The sequence below is a fragment of the Biomphalaria glabrata genome, chromosome 8 (assembly GCF_947242115.1).
Source record: "Biomphalaria glabrata chromosome 8, xgBioGlab47.1, whole genome shotgun sequence".
Classification (NCBI taxonomy): Eukaryota; Metazoa; Mollusca; class Gastropoda; family Planorbidae; genus Biomphalaria; species Biomphalaria glabrata.
Window position 1 is genome coordinate 6,721,702 of NC_074718.1, and position 27,667 is coordinate 6,749,368.

Sequence of the window (27,667 nt, forward strand, 5' to 3'; positions counted from 1 at the left end):
TCCGTTTTCCTACAACATGTAAGGCCCATCATTACTGTCATGAGTTATGAATGATCATGTCTCTAGAGACTAGACATCTAAATCTAAACACTGAAATCAGGATGGCTGCCTGGTCTTGCGGTTTGCTCGCTGGACTGTCGTTCGGATTTATCGAGGGTTCAAATCCTGCCCGCTCCCGTCGTCCTGCGGAAGGTTTGGACTAGGAGTAGGAAATAAACTTAAAACTATCTTCAGTCTTCATCAACTCTTCACTTTAACAGACTGAACGTCTGAAGACAATGACAAATAAAGTGAAGAAACATCCGAAACAAAACATGTAAAACATATTATTTTTTTAGAACTAGATCTAGAGTAAACTGACATCTATTGAACAAGTTAAGCTAAGTTGCCCACATTTTTTATGTATGAATTTGTGTATCTCCGTAAAAATTAGACCTAGACTGCTAGACCTAGGAATAAACTGATCCTGATTGTATCTAAATATTAAAATAGGTACTTTGACAAAAAATTCAAAATAAATATATAACAACAGAAACTATCTAGTTATGTAGAGCTTGCTGAAAGGTTTACAGTGATACCAAATTTACCTTTCTATGTTAATATAGAATATAGGAGCTAAGTTATGCCGATTTATTTGTAGAAAATGGACTAGACCTATCTTTTAAATTAAAGATTCATTATTTTTTAATAATTTTTTTTTTCTAAAAATAGTATCATGTTCAGAGTTACGATACACCTCCTAAAACCCTCTAATTAATATTCATGGGGTCAATAGCTGCCATTTTTAATAGAGCACACGTGTGTCCCCATGTATCTAGAAGCCTAATAATCAAATTTCATCTTGATAAGACAGTATTCAACATTAAAAATAGCACTAAGCCTAACATAAGCTCCTTCTTCCCAAAAGGTAAAAAAAATGTAAGTTTACGTACCTATGAACTTGAACCTTGCTATTATTAGAAAATCAACCAAACACATGAAGAAAGAAAATGAAAATGGTGCATGCGCAGTACCAATGTAGTATTTTTGCTGTAATCTTCAAAATAAATTTAAGATTTCATAATAATATCGTAGGGTGTTTGAGAAGTACCGAGTTTTGGAGGTGTTCGATAGATGTAAGCTACTATATATATATACATATATATCTAGATTTTAAATCTACTTAGGGTATTAGTGTACGTGACGACTTAGATTCTATATATTCATATTGCCGTATAAAAACTCTAGAATCTTCTAAATAATTTTCAAATTAAGATCTCTCTATATAGTCTTCTATTACACTTGTTACACTTACACTCAGTGAGTTACACTGTGACTAGTGTGACTGTGACACTACTGACTAGATCTAGTAATTTTTAGTATAGATCTAGATTCTAGAGATCTAGATTAAATTTATGATTAAAAGAATACGGGTAACACTAACGGTCCTCATCAGTACTGGCAGTAGTCTCTGAGTAGTGAGTAGATACAGTCTCAGTAGACCTAGTCCTAGTCCTTAGTGTCACCTACATTACTCATTTCAGATATTTCAAATTATGAATAGCATCCTACCAAGAAGTACTTCTGAGGACTTAAATATGTGTCAAATGCACAGACAAAATCCATTCCATCCAGCTCAGCATTATGAGGTAAGTAATGAGAAAACACTTGTTACATGTAGGATGTGATTATAATTTTTTTTTATCTATTAAATTACAAACTGTTTTTTAAAGATGTCCCATTTCCACATAATATTATTCTTGTTCCAATTCAATTCTTAGTTTTAAAGATATTCACATATATAAAAATAAGAAATTATGTACAGCCTTTTGTCATATTTGTGTTATTTACTTATACAATAGAGCTCCTCCTTCATAGTACATGAGCACAATCTCATTTCCTATGTACGCAAAGATCTCTATGGAGTCCATTCCTCACTTTGAAAAGCCTGTCACATTGGCTGCATCTGCTGCAGATATGCCTGCATCTTTTCTCTGCTTTTTTTTTTTTGTTTGTAATCTGCATTCTTTGCTGTTGGCTTGCATTTTGAAACTCCGAATTACATGGCTTCACCCCATGAGGAGAGATCATGTTATTGTTAAATAATTATAATTGTTATGTCTCTTAGGCTTGCCTAACAAGTCAGCACATGGAGTGTGATATTTGCATGGGCAAGGTCAACGATCTTGAGACTGACAGATACTTTGGAATTCAAGAAAATGGCCATTACTTGTTTCTGCGCGAGGTTTCTTGCATGGTCAATGTGTAATAATGAGTAAGTCTCTTTTTACACAAATATATATATATATATATATACTTTAGAAGTGGTAAGAATTTTTTTCACACAATGTTTTGCAGAATATTAAAGTTTATTGTTAATTATTTTTATCGCTGAAAACAGCAAACGAAAATTTCCTTTTAAATTTTATTTAACCACTTTATTTTACTTTGTTGACAATTATAATAATTTATTTATAGAGCGCTGTTAACAAACACAATGTAGGCTATTTTATCTTTATAATGTTTATAAGAAGATAGTTGCCGTTAATAAAATATTTTTTTTTGGTGATATTATCACAACTCATCAAGTTTATGAAATTGTTCTAGTCATTTCCTTGTCATTTCTTACAGAGCCTATCCAGTGTGCCAAACTCCTACTGGCCATATCGTATGCTACAAATATCCAAAAGAAGTTGATAGAAATGTGAACAAAATGCTCGTTGAAGAAATAAAGACTCTTGAGGTAACTGGTCCAGTTGTCTCTTGCAGCCATTTATTTTTAATAATTTATAATTGATGTGATGGAATTCATCTAAACTTTGTCTATTAATAAATGAAATAACTTAAAAATTTTTTTTTACATTTTTAATGGAATATTTTTTCGGGCCGTATTTTGGTGTTTATTAATTTTTGTTACTTCTTCTTTGCTCTCATTTTACATGTCGGAGGGTACAGATCAGTAATCCTATATCTGAGATGAACTGCGCAGTGGTTTCCAGATCAGGGAGTTCTCCATATAGTTTTTGTTTTTAAGAAGGTTTGGGGTCATAGTCTTATTTGGGCCTCTTGATATCGTATGCAGCTTTTTTGTCTTGTTTGTTTCAGACAAGAACCTAATAATTCTTAATCACAAAATTGTGATGTTTTATCCTAAAACTTCTACAACATCTCATAAATATATAGTTTTATATTTGTTGCATTAATTTGTTTTCTATTTGACATTTTTCAGAGTTAATTTCCGTTACTTTAGGCTGATCCTTTGCTGACATAGATGAATCATCAGCAATTCTAATGAATACAAGCATCTTTTTGAGAAAGGACGACACACGCAACAACAACCCTGCAGAAGTTAAAGTTGTATAAATTATAAACTGTATAAAAGTGTTAAACAGTGTTATTAAAGGACAAGAGTATTGTAGTATTGTTTAGAACCTTTCTGAATGAGGTCTAGTATTTGAATGGAATGGGAAATTATACTTCAATGTTCAGCAATTGCTAGTGTTGTATCAGATAATATAACAATTGCATCACTGATGATATTTGTAAGTTACATCGTCAATTCAAAATGTGTTACTATAAAGTAGTGCTGGAAATGTGTATAAATGGTGGATATGTAAATGAATAATTCAAGATGGTGACAATTGTCATCACCAGATGTGTTATGAACCAAAGAGACAAGTCACACATTATCATCAGAAAGCACATTCAGCAACTGCAACTAGGCTTTAATACTCCAGCTTTTCATTTTCTACAAACTCCACAATTCTTACAAACTATACAAACAAATCATGTTGATAGAAGATTGTGCTAGACATAAAATGAAATGAAATCATCCATACAAGGGAATCAAAATAAAATTGAAATTATTTTCCTGTGACTATAAAGTGTGCCAAAGTTAAAGATTCATCGATGGACACGAATAGTAAAAGTTTATCGACTTAGTGAAGAAGTTGAAGAAGCTTAAAAAATGAATACAAAAAAAAAATAATTTATGTGAAGTCAATATGGCTATAGTCAGACTCACTGGTCAAATTAATAAACAGACTACATAGATTGAGCTTAGCATTTAGAAAAGAAAAAAAAAAGACAAGCACTCTTTCAGTTTGCTACATGTGACAACTAAGAAAACGTAACCAACTCAGTGTCACCAAGTCTATGCACCCAGAAAAACTGACTGCACCATTTCTAACAATAAAAATTAAAGTTGAGATAAACTTATTGCTGATAACCTACTTCCATGATTGGGCCCTGAAAATACAACACCATGACACGAACTAGGAAAACCATTCTTCTACCTTTTACCAAAATATTCATCACCTTAACAATTCCGGCAGATCTTTTTGCCTTCAGCTGGTTCCTGACCCCCACTGAACATATCCCCGATTTCTGAGATCTTTCAGCCTTTAGTCAGAAAATTACCTACAGTACCTACATTCAAGATGCAAGCCACGCCCTTCCAACACTTGCACATTTTAAACTAAAGCCAGATAAAGCCTACCTATTTTACTTCCTAGATGTCAGCTATCAATACAACTCCATCCCACTTGCTGACAGCCTTGAAGACATTCGTTACATTTTTTTGAAATACTTGAAAACACAAATCTATTTATACTGACGTACTAGTTCGCCTAGAAGTACGATCTCTACTACTTTGAATTTAATTGGCTTTTTTTTTTGGTTGACTAAAGTGGAGTTGCAATGGGTAGGCCTAAGCATTCAGTCCATTAAATGCCCACCTATTCATGTGTTTCTTAGCGCTTAATTTTTTAGCCTCCTACATGGGTCCAATGGCAGAATTTTATAGAAGATAATATATATTGATGATGGGCTAAAATAAATGAGAAATGGACGAGCTCCCATCCAAATCACAAGAAAGATGCTTACTATAAGCTATCCCGACAAGACCAACGTCTAATCTTTCGACTCAGGACTGGACACAACAGAATGCGACAACACATGTACCGGAAGCTCAAAATTGGAACCAGTGAAATCTGCCCATGTGAAGTATCACCAGAGAATGCAGACCACGTCCTCCAAAACTGCTCTCTATACCAAGAGGCCCGTATAAGACATTGGCCCCAAATCACCCCAATAGAAAGGAAACTATATGGAGAGCTCCCTGATTTGGAAACCACTGCGCAGTTCATCTCATGTATTGGTCTAGTCATCTGAACGCTCCAACATAACAATGAGAACGAAGAAGAAGAAGAAGAAGAAGATGATGGGCTTGGCATAACATCTCTGACATAGAATGAACTAATCAAATTTATTGAGTTCTCCAATAAATTCAATCTCCTTATCCGTTTTACTTATACCATCTCTAGCACTAGGGTGAACTTCCTAGACATCCCAATAGACCTAACCACAAATAAAATTATCTGTGAAAATATACCCATTACAAAAATACTGACAGCCATCCTGTAAAGATTCTATTCCCTGCTCCAATTTTCTGCGTATCCAATTTTGCCAAAATGGCAATGACTTCACTGAAAAAGCCACTGAAATGATAAAGAGCTTTTCTTGCGTCGTGATTACCCTGAAGTTATATTAGACAAATCATCATTGCAAGTGAAAAATCTCAAGGGGAAAAAAAATCTTTCAAGAAAAAACAAACTAGCAATGAGGAGAGGTCTGAATTGATATTAAGTTGCCTCCCTTACAAGGTGAAAGCAAAGAACATTATGATTATAAACCTTAACATTCTCTGATGAACATATTTGCAACATCTGTTCATCCCCACCCACCTCTTGTGGCATTCAGGCGAGACCAAAACTTACAAAATATATTAGTGCACACTTAAAGTCATATCATTTAGAGTGAACCTTGCACTTGGCCATATAAGCAATGTAACTGTCGGACCAGAAAACAAACGCTCGCTAGACACAGCAGCACTTGTCCTAAAAAGTCCCTCAAGAATTAGTGGTCAATTTAAATGTACGTAGTTGATTTAAAGAAATTCAAAGCAAATCAAATCTATACGGTTGATGAGAAAGGCATTACAACAGTGCAATCTAATAATGCAAAAATTATAGCACTAAAAGGAAAAACAAACAAATTGGAGTCCTGTCATCAGCTGAAAGAGGAAGGACAGTAACAACAGTGATTTGCATGAGTGCGGCTGGTGATTATGTACCTCTAATCTTTATCTTTCCTTGCCAACGGATGAAGATGAAGCTAATGGATGGAGCCCCGCCTGGATCCATTTATGCTTGCCACAAGACTGGGTGGATTCAGATGGATTTATTTACACAATGGCTTCAACATTTTATCAACTTTGTCAAGCCCAGTCAGTTAAACCCAAGCTTTAATAATTTTAGATGGACATACCTCACATACACAAAATATACATGCAATAAACCTGGCAAGACAAAATCATATCACAATGATCTGTCTACCACCACACTGCACTCACAGATTGCAGCCCCTTTTGATGTTTCATTCATGAAACCCCTAACAACATAGTACGACTCTGAATTACAAGTGTGGCTGAGGTCACATCCTGGACGAGTCATCACCGAATTCCAAATAGCTTCAATTTTTGCTAAAGCCTACCTTCGTGCTCCCTGCAGACCTGCCATAGCAGTTAATGGCTTTGAAAAGACAAGCATCTGGCCTGTCAATAGAAACATTTTCCAAGACTGGGAATTTAAGGCAGCGGAGACTACAGATATACAGGTAGCATCAAATGAAATTCAGGAGCAACAAATGAACTCTGCGATGGATTTACCATCGACATCCAACTGTTCAAATTTGGAACTTGGTGACCAGGAACCTTTTTACAAATCCTGGGGACCAGCTGACATTAGTCCTTTTCCGGTGGCACGTTGTGAACGAGGCAAAGGGAAAAGACGGCGCAAAGGATGTACCGCTGTTTTGACAAGCTCACCATACAAACAGACACTAGGTGAGCCGTCCACTTCAAAATGTGTCCCAAATCAGCACAAAGCAAGGAAACCAATACGCAAATCATCCAACCTAGATGATGATGACACTCCTTGCATATATTGCAATGGCTTGTTCTCAGAAGATACACATGGAGAACAATGGATTCAGTGTGTAGCTTGTAGTAAATGGGCCCACACTGAATGTGCTGGGGCAGAGTCCAGTATTTTTTAGTGTGATTTGTGTGTTGCGAGTGGTTAAATTTTTTTATTATTATTATTCAAATTATTTCCATTCTTTAAAAATGTTTTATTGTATCTTGTCTTTTAAAAAAATCATATTTCTTTTGGTTTATTTCTTATAGTTTCAAAGGCAAGTATCCCATATTACTCCCACAGGGCGGGTAATATGGGATACCAACTTAAAAATTTAAAATCTTCATAAGTTTCTAATTAAAAGGCCTGATGTTTAGTAGAAATATTCTTTGATGTGTAAGTTGATCATTTTTTTTACATTAGTAGCTAGTTGGAATCTACTACCAGGTACTGACTTTAAAAAATATTTTACTTACAAGTTAAGTATCTCATATGACCCCACTTTCCCCTAATAGTAGTGGGCACCTCCCATCTCACTGGATCAACAACACACTTATTTTAAATGAGATGTGGGCAAATACTCAACCTTTTCCCCATTTATCTTTGCCATAAATTACCTCCCTTTCTGATTACCATGCTTTTACACAAGCATAGCTTATTTCTTTTCTTCCTCAATAGACAACATCCGAAAGATAAGTTAATTATTAAGACTATTTTGTGTTACGGCTATTGTTTGTCTTTTCATTTGATTGTAGCTAATGTAAGCCACATGGCCTGCATATCCTTTTTTTTTTCTTGGTACGGCAGTTACCAATATACATGTTTATTTTTATTTTCTGCCGATCTGGGAGATATGTCTACCCATTAGATACAATGAAATTATGAAAAGGTGATAATGTTTTGCTACAGTCTGACACAAAATCCACTTTCAATAAAAAATATACCCCTGCCATAAATTCTCCATATGCACTGTCATTCTTTTTTTCTTATTAAGCTAAAGAAGTTGAAATTCCTCTTCAAAAATGAGTTGAGACAGCTCCATGAATTTAATGCACAAATAAAGGAAAAACCAGGAAACAGAATAAGTCATAAATTCAAGGCACAATCCACGGAGTTACGTCAATAAAATAAACATCCATTTAGCAGTTTTAATCATGATGGAAATGTTTGAAATCAACTCAACTGAAAGTATCAAACAAATTATTAACTCTCTCTTTCCTAACCGACGATACCAACGTTGATTTCACCAGAATGTGGTAAATAATTACGGAGAGAAAGAGTTAATGACATGGTGGAAGAGAGAAATAATATTCTGATAGAAAACAAAAAAAAACAGCTTGGATTTAAAAAAATAAATAAAATAAAACATTCATCAAATAGTCATACAAAAACAAAAAATAATCTTGTGGAACACATATCAGTGTAACCAAGTCAAAAGATAGTTACATATTTTAGAGCTAGAAGAATTAATACCAGCACCATGAAAAACTATAGAATACACATGAAGATTAAAACTAACCAGTAAATATTACAAAATATCAATGAATACTGCTAGAACTAAAGATGCCAATAAAATGTGAATAGAATATGGTGTTTAAAAGAAAGCCAATAAAGTTTGTACAGAGTTGTAAGGTGTCACTGCACAGCCGTCTTATTATAAATGAGAGATTTGGGGAGGTAACTCACAAAAAGTTTGCATATTAAAGGGAAAGCAGTACTATATACATGTATACACATTTAGCAAACTGTGCAAGCAGATAGTTTCCAGTATAAAAAAAAAACGCAATATTCTTAATATTACAAAAAGCTTCATTTGGTAACTAGAATAAAACATACTAGAAAATATTACAACTTTTTCGTTGTCTGTTGTACTGCCCTAATAAAAAAAAAAAAATCTTATATAAAACATTAAATTTTTATATATGAAATGAAAAACTGCCAATTTTTTCAAATTTTCAAAACTGAAGATATTTTTGGAAGGCGATCGTTTCGCCTATTCACCCATAACAATGTAATTTTTTCATTTTAATTGTGGAGATTCAATGAAAAAAATTTTTATGCACACTACTTTAATAAGGTTGTCGCAAAGGTAGATCTAAGAATTACTAGCGCACGGTTTTCATTACATTCTTGTTAAAGGAAAAACATTTTTGTTCAAAATTCAAGACAATGATCTGGCGCAAGCTACACCACATGTACATAAAGACAATTTAAATATTTGTTTATAATTATTAGGATGAATGTCTTCATTGAAATTTGTTTGATATTTTTTGTCTATTATTAATAATACCGGTATGTTAATTGTTTTAAAATATACAGAGCCGTACTGGAAACAAGTCTTTCGCCTAAAAAAACAACATTGTATGTGTTTAAGGAGAATGTTACTATTGTCCCAATGGAATTATTTAAGGTTACTCTGACACTCCATGCTAGTAAATCATAGGCTGTAAGACATGAATCTATCGTATCTATACTGTTGTGAATCTAAGGCAGGCAACTCAACGAAAGGCAGGAGGTAATAATAAAGATACATTTATTAGAAGCTATTAACAAATAGTTAGACTTGGACTTCCGCTATTAAGTCACAGGGAGTAATGCCTTAAGTTCTAAGAGTCCTACTTAACACTAGAACAGTACACCGACACACTTCCCAGTGTCGCTCCAGGTCTTCCAAACAGTTCACTGGTATCACACAGGACAGCACTTAGCTCCAGACTGTTCAGACTCCCATAACTTCATCCGGATCTACAGCAGTCCTTCTTCCTAATATAAACATGTCTTCTAGCTCATGTGTTGATGCGCACCATCAGTGTGGCGCGGGAGCGGAGTTACAACAATACTAATTGAAGCGAATTATAAAGTAAAATCATAGATAAAACAAGGTTACACAGACAGATTGTGTGGAAACACAAACTCAAAGTCGGCCCTCGAAGTGGTCCTCCCAGACAGGTAAAAAGGCAGGTTTCAATATTTTCAGAAAGAACATCAGAATGAAATAGAACACAAATGACAGAGAAGAATGGAAAAAGAAGGTTGACAGATCTTGTGTGGTGCCCCAGCGGTCCAGCAGACCAAATGATAGGTGAAAGTGAATGTGAAGTTGGATGTGAACCTGGCCTAACTGATGTCTTATAATGAATATCTAATTGATCTAATTGTTTTGTAAAGGGCCAATCTCTTATTCTTCAAGAAAAAACATTTCCGTAAAAAAAATGTTTAAAAAATCCATTATCATTCTGACACTACGCATGGGGGACATCTGCATGACGTCCTTGACACTGCTATGTTTATCAATGAAACGAGATGAAGCCTCAGAAAATTTTTGCAACGTGTCAGACTCTTTGTGGGCTGTACTGCATTGTAGCAGAGGTGTTTTATAGCATTGGATTGTAGCAACCAATTGCTGGTACGAGTAAACAGTTATTGGCGAGCTCTGTTTTTAATTGTAAAACGTGAAATAACTTGAACAAATTTAATAGAACTTTTATTACAATATAGGCCTACACAGATTTTAACTTCAGATGCGATCTAGATCTAGTTGTAATTATAATAAACTGATATGGTGTTTAACCAATTCAACTCACTACAAAAACACGTCTTCACACTTTCAAATCTTTGGGTCGTCTGCCGTTCGTGACACAAATTATGACAGACTCTGTTATTGTTTCAGCATTCTGCAAGACCAATAACCAATAGCTAACTTCCTCCTGCCATTAGATACACACACACAAACAGATACACTCCATAACTAGAGACGTATCTTCTAAGATATGCAAAGGTGCATTATTTTTAAAAATGTGAAATATATACAACTACGGTACTGGTAAATTCAAAGAATGCAATAGTCACACAATAGTGTATGCTACAAGTGCTTAGAGAATTTTAACTTTTATAAAGAGCACACATGACAGTATATAAGTTTACAGAGATTTTTGTTACTAGGCCAATATACAAAGGAGGTACGCATCTTTTTCTAAGATAATTTGTCAAAAAAAAAATCTTGAAAATACTGCACTTTACCTATAAAGGGGAAGTAACCCTTAAGGGATTATGTGCACGAAATGGCCTAAAGTGTGCCGATCTGCCGAAAATCCAAAATATCAACTTGAAAATACATTTTGGTTGTATTTTAAATAGTGTTTCACTTTAGTAGCTAGTTCTCGATTGACTTCATTGGATAATTCACCCAATCAAAAGGCTCTTTGTTTCGTAACATTTGACCTCTGGGGCTGTTCACATTAGGCGGTAGCATTACACAGTACAGAGGATTTACAATACCTGAAATAATAATTAAGAGAAACAATCGATATGCAAACAAAAAGTACCAATGTTGGAACACATAAAAACAAAACAAAACAAGAAAAAGACAATACAGCACTCATGACACATCCAATATTCTATACTTTTAAGCGAGCAGTTCTTGTATGTATGTATATTTATATATATGGGGGACGTACATATGCCAAAGGCAAGGTGGTCGGCGTAACATAGGTGCCCTACGGAAACGTTTAAAAAATAATGCAATTCTTCTTCTTCTTCTTCTTCGTTCTCATTGTTATGTTGGAGCGTTCAGATGACTAGACCAATATATGAGATGGACTTCGCTGTGGTTTCCAAATCAGGGAGCTCTCCATATAGTTTTCTTTCTATTGGGTTTTTTTGGGGCCAGTGTCTTATACGGGTCTCTTGGTTAAGAGAGCAGTTTTGGAGGACGTGGTCGGCATTCTCTTGTGATACTCCACATGGGCAGATTTCGCTGGTTCCAATTTTGAGCTTCCGGTACATATGTTGTCGCATTCTGTTGTGTCCTGTCCTGAGTCGAAAGATTAGACGTTGATCATGTCGGGATAGCTTATAGTAAGCGTCATCTTTCTTGTGATTTGGATGAGAGCTCGTCCATTTCTCATTTATTTTTTTTACTATTAATTTCTTCAATTCTTCTGGATAGAGTGCAGAGTTTATTTGTGAGTTAGTTCTCCCACTCTTGGCGAGTGTGTCAACCTTCTCATTTCCTTCTAGTTGTATGTGAATTGGTATCCATTGAACAACAGTTTTTTTTGCTGTTGTGATTGAGCTTTGAAGTGCTGTTCTGAGGTTTTTAATATAAGATGAATCAGAGTTTTGCAAGCTATGGAGGGTTGTTTTCGCATCGGTTAGAAAGACAATCTGAAGGTGTGGGGAACTTGGATCCGTGTTTCTGCAGGTTCAACGCAGATCTTGAATAGAGGTATTGTAAAAAATAAATATATATTGGAGAAACACAATGGAAAGATAAACGATAATTTAGAACTTCAACAAGTTGAAAGGTTGGTAGCAAAAAAAGGATAAATGAGTAACTTTTAAGAATGAAATATGATCATTTAATAATTGATTACGAGTTCAATGTCATTATTACCCACGAATGATAATGATACAATATACATATGAGGCATGAGACTAAGTGACATAACCAGCAAGGTGGGTCCGGGTTCAAGAACTTAAGCCCCGATGTAGACAAGAATTTTTGTTTTTTTTCGTAGTTTAACTCAATTTCAGAATGATGTAGCTTAAAATCAAAACGTCCCCTTCCCAGAATGGATCTGCTGTAAATAAACATGTTAATGTAGAAAAATAAGGCCATTTATGATCTGGTTGTGCCCTTTTGTTCTAAATTTAGATAACTGCATCCCAAATACTCACAGATTTGTTGTTATGACTCATTTTTTTCCCCTCAAGGTTGTCTAATAGGCTACCTAAGGTTGTCAAATTTCTCTAGTTGTAAAATTTCTGTTTTATTATGTTGCATAATTTCTAGAGCTTATATTGTCTGGAGGTCAGTTACAAAGGCCGCGGAATTCACATTTAAGACCAAGAAAAAAAAACCAATGCCGAGGACTGACGCACACAGCGAAAAGAAAATCTAAATCGACCACCGGCGGACAATGGTTATGACTGTAGATCGCTGCTTAGCCAAGGGAAATACTGCATTCCTTATAATCTTCTGACTCGAAGACAAGCCTTATTATTATTGTGTAATGTCTAAGGTAGTCTAATTTTTTATTAGAAATCCTCAACGAGTCTTAGTTTGGACATTATTCCAACAGATGAACTGACCTTCTTCCACGGTTAAATGACCACAAAGCTTGTTCATGTCCGTCTTGACGTAACCAGGACAGCACTGGAATATATAAACAGCTTTTAGATTGCATTCACCAAGGGTTTGGAACTGGCTTCCCAGTGATCACACCTCATTAAAACGTTCAAAACTAATTTGCCATCTTAAGTCTCGTTTTTTATGTATTGTTATATTTTCATGGCGCCTTGAGCCTACATTATGTTTTGTTATATTTTCATAGAGCCTAGAGCCTACATTATGTTTTGTTATATTTTCATGGCGCCTAGAGCCTCGATTATGTTTTGTTATATTTTCATAGAGTCTAGAGCCTACATTATGTTTTGTTATATTTTCATAGAGCCTAGAGCCTACATTATGTTTTGTCATATTTTCATAGAGCCTAGAGCCTACATTATGTTTTGTTATATTTTCATAGAGCCTAGAGCCTACATTATGTTTTGTTATATTTTCATGGCGCCTAGAGCCTACATTATGTTTTGTTATATTTTCATGGCGCCTTGAGCCTACATTATGTTTTGTTATATTTTCATAGCGCTGTATATATTAAAATCATTATCTTGATCTATAGGCTATAAGTAGGCCTATATAACGACGACTCTCGTAATGTATCCCAACATGCTTCAACTCACCGAGTTCACCAGCACATCCACAGCACCAGAAGTATCCAATTCTCTTTGCTGTACGGCCGTGGCAACGCTGAGGCCTACTTTAGAAAACCCATACATTTCATCGGTATAACCTCGTTCTAGATAGCTGCCATCTTTAGCAGATCTGAAACAAAAGTATCATATTAGACACAGATCTGCATCCAGTGCCAAACAGTTTTGTCTGCTTTGTGGCCGTCTGGTATACGCATTGGACTGTGGTTTACGGTTGTCCCGAGTTCTAGCCTACCAGCTTTCATCCTCTAAGGCAGTGATGCCCAAAATACGGCCCGCGGGCCAGATCCGGCCCGCGACGTGCTCCATCCGGCCCGCCTAAACGGGAAACCCGTTAGGGTCCTCACTCTTTTTCTAATGGATTACTACCAAGGCATTTAACATTTGTGCGTTCATGAAATAGTACTATAGAATCTACAAGGAAAAGTGAAAGGATCTTTACTTTTTTGTAGAACATGATACCATTGCTAGCCAACATGTTTGTTTTTATAAAGAAAGTCTGAGGCTGTTTAAAAAAAAATATACTAAAAAGAACAACAAAATATAAACACAATTCACGTTTTTTTTAAGAGTAAAGAGAAAATTCAAGTGTCGCAATAATTCAATGTAAGTACTAGATCCTCGGATTTAAAATAAAATAGTTTCAGGTCAATTTCATTAAGTTTTTGTATCTTTTCCAGCATGTGGCCCGCGACACTAGTTTTGGAAATTAAAATGGCCCGTAGATTGAATTAGGTTGGGCATCATTGCTCTAAGGTTTAGGTTAAGACACAAACATCTTCATTTCTGAAGCGACATCCCAAACTTATAAAACAACTCCTGTGGCATTTTACGTCTCGCGAGACGATCTTTTCCCTTTGCAACTTCTTGTGTGACTAAAGAGGCCAATCCTTGATACACAGCTGCGATCACAGGTTGGGCATATAAAATCACCAGGCGCCATTGCATTTTCACCCTTCTTTCTGCTTCTGTTGTGTGTGACATCTGCAATCTGTGACCCTTCCTTTATGCTCTCTCTCCATGTGGATCTGTCCAGTGCCACCTCTTCCCAGTTGCCAGTGTCGATTTTGAAGAGCTTCATGTCGCGTTTGCATACATCCGTATAACGTAAAAGTGGGCGACCAGCGGCTCTCCTGCCTTCAATTAGATCACCATACAGGATGTCCTGTGGAAGTCGACCTACTGGCATTCTACGAACGTGGCCAAGCCAGCCAAGGCGTCTGCTGCTGATAACAGAGCGGATGTCCTGGCATCCTGCTCTATGTAGCCCTTCCTCATTTGTTATCTTATCTTGCCACCTTATTTTAAAGATCCGCCTTAGGCATCGGAGGTGGAAGACATTCAGCTTTTTTTCCTGCCATGAGTAGGTTGACCATGTTTCACTTCCGTACAGCAAGGTGCTCAACACACAGGTCCGGTAGACTAGGGCTTTAGTCCTGCTAGTCAGCAATATGTTGTCCCAGACTCTTTTCTGCAACCGTGACATGGTGGCCATTGCCTTGGCTATCCTGTTGTTTATGTCTTTATCCAGTAGAGTGTTGTTGGATATGATGGAGCCAAGGTAACAAAAGTGATCAACAATTTCTAGTGGTTGGCCATTAATGCTTACTTGAGGTGCAGTGTTTGTGTTTTGGACAAGTATCTTAGTCTTGCTTTGACTGATGTTTAAGCTGAACTTCTGGCAAGCAGCAGATAGTTTGTCAACCATGGACTGTAGCTGAATATCAGAATCAGCCACAATAGCTGCATCATCGGCATACAGGAGTTCCCTGACGAGTAGCTTCCTAACCTTGGTTTTTGCCCGCAGCCTTGATACATTAAATAGTTTTCCAGAGGATCTTGTATGGAGAAACACACCTTCGTTTATGTCGCTGTACGCATAATGCAGTAGACAGGAGAAGAATATGCCAAACAGAGTAGGTGCGAGCACACATCCCTGCTTGACACCACTGCAAACCTCAAAAGGTGCTGATTGGGCTCCATTGAGTTTGACAGTACATTTAGTTTCCTCGTGAAAACACTCAATTAACTTCAGTAGTTTGGGAGGGCAACCTATTTTCCTCAGGAGTTTGAAAAGGCCACTTCTGCTGACCATGTCAAAAGCTTTAGTCAGATCGACAAAAACAATGTAACGGGGTCTGTCTATCTCTCTAAATTTCTCCTGCAGTAGTCGTAGAGAAGATATCATGTCTATAGTGGACTCCTGAATCCACACTGAGACTCTGGGTAGACTCTAGAAGCTATCACTTGCAGCCTGGATAGTGCCACTCTAGCAAAGATTTTGCCCACTATACTGAGGAGAGAGATACCCCTATAGTTGTTGCAATCACTCCGATCCCCTTTGTTCTTGTATAATGTGACTATAGTTGCGTCACGCATGTCCTGTGGGACATGACCTGTTTCCCAACAGCGGCAGAGGAGAATATAGAGTTCAGGGAGCAGGAGTGATTCGTTGACTTTCACTACTTCCACTGGGATACCATCACTCCCAGGAGATTTTCTATTTTTTAAGCAGTTAATTGCTTTTTTGAGGTCACTAAGGCTCGGAAGCTCATCTAGGCATTCCAGTACTGGAAGATCTGGTAGAGAAGCCAGGGCGACATCGTCTACTGTATTCTGTGTATTCGAGGTAGTGTTCTGTCCATCGTTCTAGCTGCTTGGTTTGATCTGTAATTTTTTCTCCTGATTTGGATAGAAGGGGGGCAGGCTTAGACACTGCTGGACCCAGGGCCGCTTTAATGACATCAAATAGATCTTTGCTATTTCCTGAGTGGAGACTGTCTTGGATTCTGTTGCAGGTATCCCTCCAAAAGTTGTTAGCACATTTTCTAGCCATTTGTTTTGCCTCTTTATTAGCACTTTTGAAGGCCTCCAAAGATTTTGGATTAGGCTTTGTTTTGTGAGCGAGGTGTGCAGATCGTTTTTTCTCGATGCAAGGTTCCATATGTGCTAGATTCGCCTCAAACCAGTCTACATTTTTGTGTATTTGAGGCCCAAAGGCGGTGATTGCCGAACTGTAGATTACGTCTCTTAATTTCTCCCATCTGATCGAGATGTGTTCTTCATCACTTAACGAGGGGATTGAACTGTTCAGGAGCTCGCCAAAGAGTGCACACTTCTCTGGGTCACCTACATGGTTTACGTTAATTCGCCTAGTTCTGGGTTGAGTGGAAGTGTAAGCCTTCTTGAGAAATAGTTTGATTTTGCTTAGCACTAGTGAATGGTCTGAGTTGCAGTCCGCACTATGGTATGAACGGGTGTGGATGACACTTTTCAGATCCATCCTTCGGGTGATGCAGAGGTCAAGCTGGTGCCACCTTTTTGAGCGTGGGTGCTGCCAAGAGACTTTATGGCGTTCCTTGCCAGAGAAGAATGTGTTTGTTACACACAGTTCATGAGAGCTACAGAACTCGAGTAGCCTTTGGCCATTGTCATTTATTTTGCCAACACCATGAGGTCCCAGGCATTTTGGCCATGCATCATTTCCATCACCAACACGGGCATTAAAGTCTCCATTTATATAGAGGTGCTCGGATTTTGGAATACTTTTAATTACGTCCTCTAGAGCTTGAAAGAATCTGTCTTTGTCCTCTTCTGGTGCAGCAAGGGTTGGTGAGTAAGCACAGATTATATTAACTTTGCCTTGCGGTGATGCAAATTTCATGTGTGCTACTCTTTCATTGCCAATGGGAAACATTGCAATGCAGGGGACGAGACTGTTTCTTATTGCAAAGCCGACGCCATGTATTCTAGGGCTTTGTTCTGGTTTTCCTTGCCAGTAGAATGTATAGTTGCTTTATGTAAGAGATCCACTGTCTGCCAGTCTGGTTTCTTGCAGACAGGCCACATCAATGTTTAGTCTGCTGAGTTCTCTGTCGATGATAGCTGTTTGTCGCATGTCGGTGACGAGTTCAGGGTCAGTATTGAAGCCAGGACACATTGTCTGTATGTTCCAGCTTGCTAAACGCATTAATGTTGAGGGTTTTCTTTTCATTTTATTTGCAGGTGCGGGTGAGCAGCTTGCTTTTTGATTTTGTCTTAGCACCAAGCACCCAGTGGTGCGGCAAGCTGTGGCGGGATAGCACTTTATTGTTCGAGGGCTGCTCGGCTTAAGGCAGGCAGTAGCTATCCAGTGAGGCTAAAAAGTCCCTCCTACCGTCAAGAGTGGTCCCTGGCTTTCCAGCTTACGCCAATCAGCTAGGAACTTATCACCGGTAACTACCACTCTCCGTGTTTTTTCAAAGACATTACTGTCAGAGATGGAGTGACCTCTCCATTGCTGGGGGAAAGCCTGGGCGGTAAATTTGCGAGTGCTGGGCTGCCCACACGTCAGCACCCGCCTCTCTTCCATACTGACCGGGTCCAAAGGGATGGCGAGCCATCACAATTTGGGGACAGGTGGCTGCAGGAGTTTGCCAGAGAGCAGTAGTCTTACTACTGTCCCCCCGCCTACGGGGCTCCAGGACCGGATTTTCTGTTAGGGTTTACTCCCTTAGCCTTAGACCTTACAGGGACACACACACAAGGCAGTGCGGCTATTGACCTATAGCTAGGGGTTTGGTTTGTGGGCAACAGGGCGTGTCCGCACGCCGACGGGCCATGCCTGCCTCACATCTTGGGGCCAAACCTCCTCCGAGACCCTTGCAGTTTAGCCTAAGGCTTCGCAGCCTCAGTTTCCATCTGCCACCACGAGGAGGTACTGCATAGGACTTGCTGTGGAGAGGCTATGTACTGGCAAGAGAGACTTACAAAATTGCTCCCCTTTCACAGATGCTAGCCAGCGGTGGCAACAAGTTAAGCTACCACACTAGACGCTTCACACAGCCATTGGACAGACTATAAAACTATATTAATAATATAAAACAACTATTAAAAGAGAATGGCAACATAAAGGAAGAAAGGATTAAACCTTTTTTTAGTTTCGAAATTTTAATAGTCTATTTGAAATGATTTAAAAATTAATTATTTTCTAGTTACATATTTATTTTGATATAGTCATTGCTGTAGTTCTAAACATATGTTAACAAGTAAAACCTAATATCAGTTAATAAATCTGAAAGGTTAAGTTTATTAAGTTCCTAATATAATGTTTCCCTTCATATGTAGGCCTATAATGTATTTTTAATTTGAACAAACCATGCCACACACACCTAGATCTCAAGACATACTAAGATTGTCATATACATCAAGATTACAAGACATTACATCTATATTTTAAAACTCTCACAGGCCTAAACTGCCACACACTCCTTGATTGTAAGACACACTTAGACTGTTAAGATTCCACTTACTGAACATAGTCCTTCATTACTGCCGAGAGTTGATCCAACGTGATCCCAGGGTCAATCAGCTTGGACACTATATAAGATGAACATTTCTTAATCGTCAAAGGGGCATACATACTGGACACATTACACACCCTAGGATATTAGGTCAGATTTAAATTTAAAAAAAAAAACCCATATATTTAAAAAAATAACATAGGAGCTACATATACATAAAAAAGAATATTAACACAAAACAAACAACCCTACGACATATTTAGTAGTACATAGATAAAAGTTAGCATATAAATATAAATAGTAACATTTACACACTATAGGAATTCCTCATCGTTTGGGGACCCTCAGGTGGGGCTTGACCTCTTTGGGGGCCCCTGCATTTTGCGTAATATTAAATTTTTAATGTAAAAAAACCACTCAAATGGGGGCTAGGGGAATTTTCACATTCTCCCCCACCCTAGCTTCGCCGCTGACACTATAATAGATTAACTGTTGTAACATACACACACACACACACACACAAACTTGAAGCATATACGTAAACATATTCTCGAAAAAAAAACAACAACTAAGAATAATACAGTAACTTTTACACAACAAGGTCACAAAAACAGTTTGTGTGGAAACAAAAAAAAAGCAAAATCGGCCCCCGAAAAGGTCCGCTCAGGCAGTTAAAAAGGCAGGTTTCAATATTTTAGGAAAGAATATTATAAGTAACTATAAACTACAAACTATGAAAATGTGCTAAAATATACACAACGAATAGACGTGCTCTTGTTGGAAGTGTTGTCAATACAGTTGTATTGTTCGACTAACGACTTGATACCACAGAATAAGGAAATTTATTAATGCTATTATTAGTGTATGGTTAATATTCATATATATTCAATGAACTGAAAGTTATGAAGATATAGTTATACCCCAGGTGTCACGTACAATGGTTTCAAAGGTTGTCATGGCCAGGGGTGTCAATGGGGTTAAGCTCCCATTGTCTATAAAATACTCCTAATGGCATGCGTCTCAAATAGCCTCTGACAACTAAGTCCAGCACCTGGCCTGCTCGTGTGGCTTAGATATTAAGCCCGGCGAAACTGCTCTTACTAACAGGTGAAGGGGTGAAGGCGGATACTTGGCGCCTCAAAACCGGGAGCTTCGGGCAGATGGAGCTCGTCAGCCTAGTAAGGCAGTTCAGCTAGGAGAGGGGTACTCTGACTTCAAACCCCTGCTGCCTTGCGGTACTTAGGCTTCAGGAGACAAGCTCGAGGAGAAATCAGGAGTGAAGCCCGTTAGGCGTTGGGAGTATCAGCTATGAAATTCCCTCCGGCAGCTTCTGCAACTGAGTGCCAAATGTAAAGTAATGCGTTCCTTTGGATCACATCAGCAAGGTCGAGAGAGGGATTATGACGCATCGGCCACCCATGACCACTTTATCCAAGGCCCAGGAATGCGCCCCGGAGAGGAAACTCTGGTTCTGATGCAAAGCGGCTAAAACGTACAATTACCGCATCAGGAACAAAAAGCTTAGAAGCAGGATTAATACAGCAATTGGAACACACAATGACCTGCTGACCACTGTCAAAAAACGTTAACCACTCTATGGCCACATCACTATGTTCTCAAGGCTCGCAAAGACCTTCCTTCAGGGAACAGTACCAGGAAGAAGATGAAGAGGACGTCAGAGAAAGCGATAGGAAGATAACATCAAAGAATTGACAGGCATGTTAGTGAATGAAATTGTATCAAATGCAAAGGACAGAGAGGAATGGAGAAAGACGGTTGACAGATCTCATGTGGTGCCCCAACGGTCCAACAGATATAAAGGGATAGGAGAAGGCGAAGTTATATGTGAACCTGGCCTAACAGATGTTATTGAATGATTCTCTAATTGATCGAATTGTTTTGTAAAGGGTTAATCTCTTATTGGAAGTCTCAACGAATAAAACTTTTCCATTTAGTTAAGTGTTCCAGATGCATGGAATAACGGTAGTTTCCCTATGGTTCACGTTAAAGATATGAAACACTGCTTATTAATTGTTGTTTTAAATTAAATTCCACTTGTATGCATACTTAATAGATATTTTCTCTTTAAAAATAAAAGCAAACATTTCTGTGTAAATATAGTAGTTTGTTGGACTGAGATTTTGACCAAAAACAAACTGAAACCAATTGAGTACATGTGTTAATAATATGGTTAATTATTAGCTCTTTTACTCAATAGTCTTCTGTACTTCTGACTATTAATAGTTAATAGTTTAACAAATGGTGTATTTTTATGAAAAAAACAACTGCTTGCATAGTTGATTTTTTAAATTAAATTTTTCGCATTCACAAAATAAAAAAGTAGCCGTTGCATGAGAACGTTGAAAGGTCTAAAATATCACGATGTCGGATTTTCCATATCTTTTCTAGTCTACGAGATCTAAATGTTATGGACAGACGGACGGACGGACAGACCTCACAACTAAAGCGTCTTTTCCTCTTTCGGGGGCCTCTAAAACGTAGATAACACATAGCGTTAAGTCAGCAACTTATCATTAGCTAACATGATTTACATGTTTATTAGCTCAGTTTATTTATTCATTTCTGTTTGGGACTGTTGGTTTGGGTTATGGTTATAGCTATAGTCATGATCGTGGATTTTATTCGCCGTTTTTCTCTATTTAGAACCCCTATTATAACTTTCTTTTTACAAGCTGACATAAAGACAACATCTGTTTGAAGGCAGGGCACAAGCTGACATTAAGACAACATCTGTTTGAAGCAGGGCACAAGCTGACATTAAGACAACATCTGTTTGAAGGCAGGAGACAAGCTGACATTAAGACAACATCTGTTTGAAGGCAGGGCACAAGCTGACATTAAGACAACATCTGTTTGAAGCAGGGCACAAGCTGACATTAAGACAACATCTGTTTGAAGGCAGGGGACAAGCTGACATTAAGACAACATCTGTTTGAAGGCAGGGGACAAGCTGACATTAAGACAACATCTGTTTGAAGGCAGGGCACAAGCTGACATTAAGACAACATCTGTTTGAAGGCAGGGCACAAGCTGACATTAAGACAACATCTGTTTGAAGGCAGGGGACAAGCTGACATTAAGACAACATCTGTTTGAAGGCAGGGCACAAGCTGACATTAAGACAACATCTGTTTGAAGGCAGGGGACAAGCTGACATTAAGACAACATCTGTTTGAAGGCAGGGCACAAGCTGACATTAAGACAACATCTGTTTGAAGGCAGGGGACAAGCTGACATTTAGACAACATCTGTTTGAAGGCAGGGGACAAGCTGACATTAAGACAACATCTGTTTGAAGGCAGGGCACAAGCTGACATTAAGACAACATCTGTTTGAAGGCAGGGGACAAGCTGACATTAAGACAACATCTGTTTGAAGGCAGGGGACAAGCTGACATTAAGACAACATCTGTTTGAAGGCAGGGGACAAGCTGACAACCGTTAAGCCAGTCATCATGTATGTAAATAGCGTTTTATTTTTATTATGCCACAGATTGGTGTGATAGAAAAAAAGAAAGAAAGAGAGATAGAGAGAGATGGGGAAGATTTGGTGTAGAGGATGAGGTAGGGAGAATGAGGTAGAGAGGATGAGGTAGAGAGGATGAGGTAAACAGGATGAGGTAGAGAGGATGGGGTAGAGAGGATGAGGTAGAGAGGATGAGGTAGAGAGGATGGGGTAGAGAGGATTAGGTAGAGAGGATGAGGTAGAGAGGATGGGGTAGAGAGGATGAGGTAGAGAGGATGGGGTAGAGAGGATGAGGTAGAGAGGTTGAGGTAGAGAGGATGAGTTAAAGAGGATGAGGTAAAGAGGATGAGGTAGAGAGGATGAGGTAAAGAGGATGAGGTAGAGAGGATGAGGTAGAGAGGATGAGTTAAAGAGGATGAGGTAAAGAGGATGAGGTAGAGAGGATGAGGTAAAGAGGATGAGGTAGAGAGGATGAGGTAAAGAGGATGAGGTAGAGAGGATGAGGTAAAGAGGATAAGGTAGAGAGGATGGGGTAGAGAGGATGAGGTAAAGAGGATAAGGTAGAGAGGATGGGGTAGAGAGGATGGGGTAGAGAGGATGAAATAGAGAGGATGAGGTAAAGAGGATGGGATAGAGAGGAACAAAGAATACGTATTCTACTGTTTTACCTTGCATGAGGTCTCAGCAGTGGGCGAAGAACTGTGAAACAGTTGACGCTGCCAAAGTAGTTGATTTCAATGACGTCCTCAACGTTCTCAGCGAAACTTTTCGCGTCCTCCGTCTAATTAATAAATAAATCCAGAAAGAAATCCTTTTATTGGGATTACATTTATATGCAAAAAAAAAAAACATTCTCACCAAACATCTTGGACATTCTTTTACAACAAGTGTAACAACCAATAACAACAAAAAAACACTCACCGAAAAAACAAAAACACGAGAAGAAGCAACAAACAATAACGAAAATGCAAAACGACAAAACTAAATAAAACACCATAAAAAAAACTATAACTAAACAATCAAAATATAAAAAAATAGACCAACATCCAGATATTGATTTAGGGGACAAACTCCACATTTACAGCCATATTCCCATACTGTAAGATCTATTTTCCTTTTTCGATATCAAACAAAAATAATTCATTACTTCTAAATTTAATTAAGTAATTTTGGTTATTTTTTTTTAAACTAATTTGAGAGTTGTTTTTTTTTTAGGAACAATGAATAATTGCGCAAAGTTTCACCTTGATTTGAGAATGGAAAGTGCGAGAACTAAGGTGTACTAAATGTGTACCAGACAGACGAAGTCAGTTAACTTACAAAGCTTACTTAGCCTACTGAAAAAAATTTTTTAAATAGAAGACAACAGTGTCACGGATGAATTGTCTATATGTATGTATAATCTTTTTTTAAAAATGCGTGAATGACCGGAAGTGTGTTAGTTGTCAGACAGAAGAAGAAAGAGATGTGTCATAAAGTATAATGAAGTTTCTGTGTTTTGATCGAGTTGTTAAGTGTTTGATGTAATTACAGCTGAACCCAGGGACGCCTAGACTTGGAGAGACACTAAGGCAGTTTCTAGAGAGCTATAAATATAGATATAGTAGAAAGCTGTAACAAACAGTAGACAAAAAACCTGCCACAATGTAAAACATCAAGTGGCAACATAAATCAGTAAAACAACAATGGCAAGCAACAACATACAACAACAACAAACAAGCAAAACTCTTACCTTTGCTCAAAATAGCCTCAACGTGGAGCCTCCGTGGAAACGTCCGCCTCTGGGAAAGCGGAAAGGTTAAGAACAAGAGCAAGCACAGCTTCAAGTGGGCTACGCAGTTCTGCTCTAGCGAGTGTACTTACACGTGGTGAGGATGGAAGAAAGGCTTGCTAACCCTACCGCATCCATTGCACCGTTTACCAGCGGGGTCCATATGGGTGGTGATGTTCCCCCCCCCCTTGGCTTCGGTCTCCGGCCATGGGATGGGGGAACCCATTGCATTAACTCATGGGACTATGTGCCATAAACAAACGGGTGTGACTAAATGATCATATAGGGAAAGGGGACCTCCAGACAGAAGGGTCGGGAAAGAGCCAATCCTTCATCCTGATCACGGGATAAAATCCTTTCCGGGGTCAAAGGCTCATAATGGGGATTTATCTCGAACCTTTTTTTGGATATCTCAACGAGGTAGAGGGAGATAACAATTGTACGGAGTAGTTCAAGTCACTCTCACACAAATGTTACAACTAAGTGATAAAAGTATTGTGTTCATTATAAGAGTGACTCATACTATAGCTAGCAAGAAACTACTTATACCGTCACATTCCTGTAGATTCCAGCATTGTTGATAAGTATATCCAGTCCGCCATAGTTTTCTGTAAGGTATACCTTTAAACGGACAATACTGTCGATGTCAGCAACGTCCAGCTGATGAAACTTTGGATGTAGGCCTTCAAGAGTTAAACTCTCTACAGCTGATTTCCCTCTAAGTACATCACGAGCTAAAAGAGATGAAAGTGATATAAGTCTTAAGTCTTAATATACCTGTAGCTCTTGTTTTTTTTTTCGTGACACAGAAAAAAGGTTCTAGATGTGGACCTTTAGAAATTAGAATCGCAGGGTCTTTAAAAGCTCACCCAACACAGTATTAATACTTGTCATCTTTTCGGTTACATCTTATCTTATCATCTTATCTTATATAATACAGACGTTACTTAAAAAAAAAGATGATGATTACGTCCTACGTGTCATGCATGTTAATCAATGACTTAAATTCTGTCATTGGTTTTCCCGGCTAGCTCAGGCAACCCATTCCATCCTCTAATAGCACTAGGGAAGAAGAAGCATTTTTACAACTTTGTACTAGCATATGTGCTTTTATCTTTATGTCTTTCCGAGTACTTTATTAGATTTTGTATTTGTATTTGAAGATTATGGTTCAGTGTTTTATGTATAATTGCTACTTTACCTATGAGTCTTCTATCCTGAAGGCTTTCTAAATTTAGTGATTTTTACTAAAGGTGTTACTCTAGTCAAATGTGAATATTCGTTTGATATGAATCTCACTGCTCTATTTTGTGTCCAAACACACGTGTGCCGACACCAGAGACGGTTTTGCATAGATGTATTTGGGCAAAGTGTTATCATATTGTAAGCCAGGTAGCGGACGTGTATTTGAGTGTGTTTGACAGGAAGGGTTCAATGATAAATGACCCAGAGATTAAGACCAAGCAGAATGAAGCTTGAATTAATTCTGACATCAGGTACTGTGGCAGGACCAGCTTTTAGCTGGACACTAAGAGGATATAACTATAGGATATAACTATCTTTTCATTGAAAAAAAAAACTCTGTAATTTATAAAATAAGATTTAAAAAACACAACAATTTAAACCGAGGTGAAAATGTGGATTAATTATCACATTTACGAAGTAGACTTTGTCAGCCTAACTTCAAAATAGGCCCTATAAAAGTTTATCACTGACTACTTATATTATATAGATAAATATTATGTTGTATCTGTGTTCCCACTACATTATAGCTACAGTTAGGATTTTTAAAAAGACTAAAGAGCACATAAAAGCTCACCTGTTAAAATAACATCTCCTTCAAACATTTGACACAAAGCTTTAACTAATCCAAATCCAATGCCTTTATTAGCTCCTGTTACCTATAGAGAAGTATTTAAAAATTCTAGTAGTACACACCGGTTACGCCCGTTAATTTGTTCCCAGGCTTTATATTGTTTAGTATGACCGGACACCCATTTCCTCTAAACAACGACATCTAAACAATCAACCTAACACCTTTTTTTAGTCCGTGAATTAGTGTATATATTACACTTCTTCTCACTCTCTGCTCTCTCACTTATGACGTCTCTCTTTCTCTCACTCTCTCTTTCGCTCTCTGGGGCCCTCATTTTGTTCTTTTTTTTTTAACCTGCGCATAATAATTTCTCCGACATAGACTTTTGACTTGAGTTGACTATACATAAACTGTCACATTTCTAAGAAAATCCTTAGACTCTTTCATTCCAGTTCCAGCCCAAGAAAAAAATGCAAGCTAATAGTAGACACTGTAAAAATAAAAAACTTGAATGGCAATGTCTTCGATTCCGAAGTTAAAGCAGAGCCGACCCTAACAATAGCGGGCCCTATTCGAAACGAATTGCGCGGGGCCCAGTCTGGGTAACGATAAGGATAATAAGAGAAAATTTAGATTTTGTATTAGAAAATAAATTCGTCTTTGCATTGTATGCATTCTTTACCAAGTAAACTATTAAAGTAAATTAAGTATTGGAACTTCCGGTTTAGGTTAAAATGGACCTCATTCACCAATCGTAAACAAACAACATTTAGTCACGTGATAATATTGATAAAGCAGTGGCCTAAGATAAAGGATGAGTGCAGTGTATCACATGACTACGTAAACCCAGTTGAACATAAGGTGATATAAAAACAAAGTATAAAATTTTCGTAAAATAACAATCAGTGGATTAAAATCATCCAATCATTTGAACTCACCACAGCAACACGCTTCTCCATTGTTTTCTCCGATCCTTGATTTAAAGAAACCCCAGCAGACGATGTATTGGTTTGGTATCGTTTAGCCAATGTACTCGTAATCGAACTTAAAATTATAAACCTGAGACTGAGCATCAAATGTGGAAAAGGCACACCCACTGTGTGTGTCTGTGTGTGTGGGGGGGGGATAGAAGTATAGAGGTCAGAGAGAGAGAGAGAGAGAGAGAGAGAGAGAGAGAAAAGTGATAAAACTTAATCTATATTATTTTTTTCTTGGCGCTTTTGTTTTGACTTTCAAATCATTGAATGTTAAGCAGTAGTAATACATTCCGTTCTTATAAGTCTTTTTTTGTTGTTAGTCAAATCACGTAAAAATTCTGTAGCAGAAATGATTCCCATTGTTGTTTCTGTGACGGCCATTCAGTTTCTGTACTCAGACTTAATTAAACTTCGAACTAGAAAACGCTAGCCTTATTCTTAACTTCAACACGAGCTAATTGTCACTACCTGTCACTGACAGGATTGAACTTCACTAAAAGGAAACAAATTCCTTGTAGTCCTATCCACAGTGACAAGTCTGCAGCAGTACCGCCTTCTAAGATGTCTTCTAGGGAATGTTCAGGGCCTCAAAGTTGCTTGCTAGG

The 27,667-nt window shown here is 37.8% G+C and overlaps 1 protein-coding gene and 1 long non-coding RNA gene across 2 annotated transcripts; one reads left to right on the forward strand and one right to left on the reverse strand.

Annotated features, from left to right (window-relative positions):
- LOC106070377 (uncharacterized) lies at positions 1 to 2,829 on the forward strand. Its single transcript, XR_008779501.1, has 4 exons — positions 1 to 316; positions 1,524 to 1,628; positions 2,108 to 2,254; positions 2,611 to 2,829. It is a non-coding gene; the product is annotated as an uncharacterized LOC106070377 (long non-coding RNA).
- Positions 2,830 to 10,796: 7,967 nt separating this feature from the next.
- On the reverse strand, positions 10,797 to 27,129 carry LOC106063806 (carbonyl reductase [NADPH] 3-like). Its single transcript, XM_056039692.1, has 8 exons — positions 27,024 to 27,129; positions 26,089 to 26,170; positions 24,819 to 25,003; positions 23,167 to 23,279; positions 19,022 to 19,150; positions 13,701 to 13,842; positions 13,050 to 13,113; positions 10,797 to 11,234 (listed from the first exon to the last, which is right to left on the reverse strand). The coding sequence occupies exons 1-8, from the start codon at positions 27,042 to 27,044 to the stop codon at positions 11,110 to 11,112; spliced, it is 861 nt and encodes a 286-aa protein (XP_055895667.1). The 5' UTR covers positions 27,045 to 27,129; the 3' UTR covers positions 10,797 to 11,109.
- Between the last annotated feature and the right edge of the window lie 538 nt (positions 27,130 to 27,667).

Bases quoted from the DNA above. Each gene is read 5' to 3' on its own strand.
- LOC106063806 (XM_056039692.1), bottom strand. From the start codon at position 27,044: ATGGAGAAGCGTGTTGCTGTG. The intron at 25,004-26,088 runs GTGAGCTTTTAT...CATCTCTTTTAG, and splicing joins AGGAGATGTTATTTTAACAG to CTCGTGATGTACTTAGAGGG. The intron at 13,114-13,700 runs GTGAGTTGAAGC...TATATATTCCAG, and splicing joins TGGATGTGCTGGTGAACTCG to TGCTGTCCTGGTTACGTCAA.